The sequence below is a fragment of the Olea europaea genome, chromosome 2, assembly GCF_002742605.1.
Source record: "Olea europaea var. sylvestris chromosome 2, O_europaea_v1, whole genome shotgun sequence".
Taxonomy (NCBI): domain Eukaryota; kingdom Viridiplantae; phylum Streptophyta; class Magnoliopsida; order Lamiales; family Oleaceae; genus Olea; species Olea europaea.
The window spans coordinates 662,572-664,036 of NC_036238.1; the positions used below are offsets into that span (position 1 = coordinate 662,572).

Genomic DNA, 1,465 nt, shown 5'->3' on the forward strand with positions numbered 1-1,465 from the left:
CTCGTTGACAATGTATTCATGCCAATTTACACACGAATCATGCTACATGCATGCTACATGTACATCTAGCCATACATTAAGTTTTACATTCTTCCACATGGCACCATCATAGCCTTAGATTTCCCCCTACACCGTTTCACAATTACAATGTCATGGAAATTGTACACAAGAATGTACATCTAGCAAAATCCTTTACACAATTTATGGTACCAGTCTCAGTAAATATAGTAATTTGCAAATATCTAAACATTCAATCAACGGGAAAAAAAAATCACTTGTATAAAAATTTATAGTTTCATCAATATACGATCTTGTAAAATGAGCAGCATACCCAAAAGCAAATATAATCATTTACATATAAAACAGATCGCAGAAAAGAAAACAATAATACAAGTATCAATTTCTTCTGTTTTCCAACAAGAAAAAGTAAGAAAGCGGTGGGGTAGGGGTGGGGTTTGGGAGGGGAGCAAACAAAGGGGTTATTTCGAAGGTACCGAAAGTGAGGAAGACGGAGAAGAAGGGTAGAATCGAGCAAGGTGATCTTGCTGTTCTGTGTATCGGCGCCTGAGGTACTTTTCCAGGATTTCCATGACGCAAACAAACTTTTTCATCTCCTCGAGCTGGCGGCTAAGTTCGGCTTCCCTCGCCCTGGCTTGTTCGAGTCGCGCCTCTGTCTCGGCTAGCCGATCCCTCATATTCTCCACTGCCAACGCGTTCTCGTTGTCGAGGAGTCGGGTCCGAGCTTGGATTTCGGATATTTCATCTCTCGAGGGCAATCGACCGCCGCCGTAGCACATGCCGGCGTGTTTGTTTGTGTTGTACTTTGTTCTTCGCAAGTTGTACGTTAAGTTGCTAAAAGCCGTGTTTATCGGAGGCAACTGGTGGTGGGAAGAGCTTATAAATGTCTTAACCTGCTGCACCTTTATCACTTGAACATGTTTGGTTAAGTGAGGTTGCTTTTAAGTAAGTTTGGGCTCAAATATGTACATACAACTTACCCTTTTTCCTTTTTCTTTTTTTGAGTAATAAAAAGTATGTGTGTATATATATTTTTTTGGAAAAAAAAATTTTTTTTTTTTTTTTTTTTTTTTTTTTTTTTTTTTTTTTTTTTAGTTTAGAAGAGTAATATATAACTTACTACTAAAAATCGCTTTATATTGTAAAACTAGTCTATGTTACGTGCGATGCACGAGTTGTGCGTGAATTATGATTTGGTTAGTATATCTATTGAATATGTTTGAAAATATATTGGAATATAGAATTATTGGCAAGGAACTAACCAGTGAATAATTGAGATAATAGTATACATATTGATGTGTTTGATTGTGATTTGTAAATTTGTAAATTCATCGTAATTAATCATTTGTTTGTATTACAGTCAATGATAGATAAGAGAGAATAAAAATTAACTTTATTACCATCATTAATTACAGAGTATAGCCAAGATAAAAAAAATAATGACTAA

General features: G+C 35.6%; 1 protein-coding gene across 1 annotated transcript; it reads right to left on the bottom strand.

Moving 5' to 3' along the window:
- Window positions 1-259: 259 nt before the first annotated feature.
- LOC111408303 (protein SKIP34) lies at window positions 260-958 on the bottom strand. Its single transcript, XM_023038079.1, has one exon. It carries the CDS (start codon window positions 795-797, stop codon window positions 480-482), a length of 318 nt encoding a protein of 105 aa, XP_022893847.1. The 5' UTR covers window positions 798-958; the 3' UTR covers window positions 260-479.
- Window positions 959-1,465: the final 507 nt, after the last annotated feature.

Bases quoted from the DNA above. Each gene is read 5' to 3' on its own strand.
- LOC111408303 (XM_023038079.1), bottom strand. From the start codon at position 797: ATGTGCTACGGCGGCGGTCGATTGCCCTCGAGAGATGAAATATCCGAA.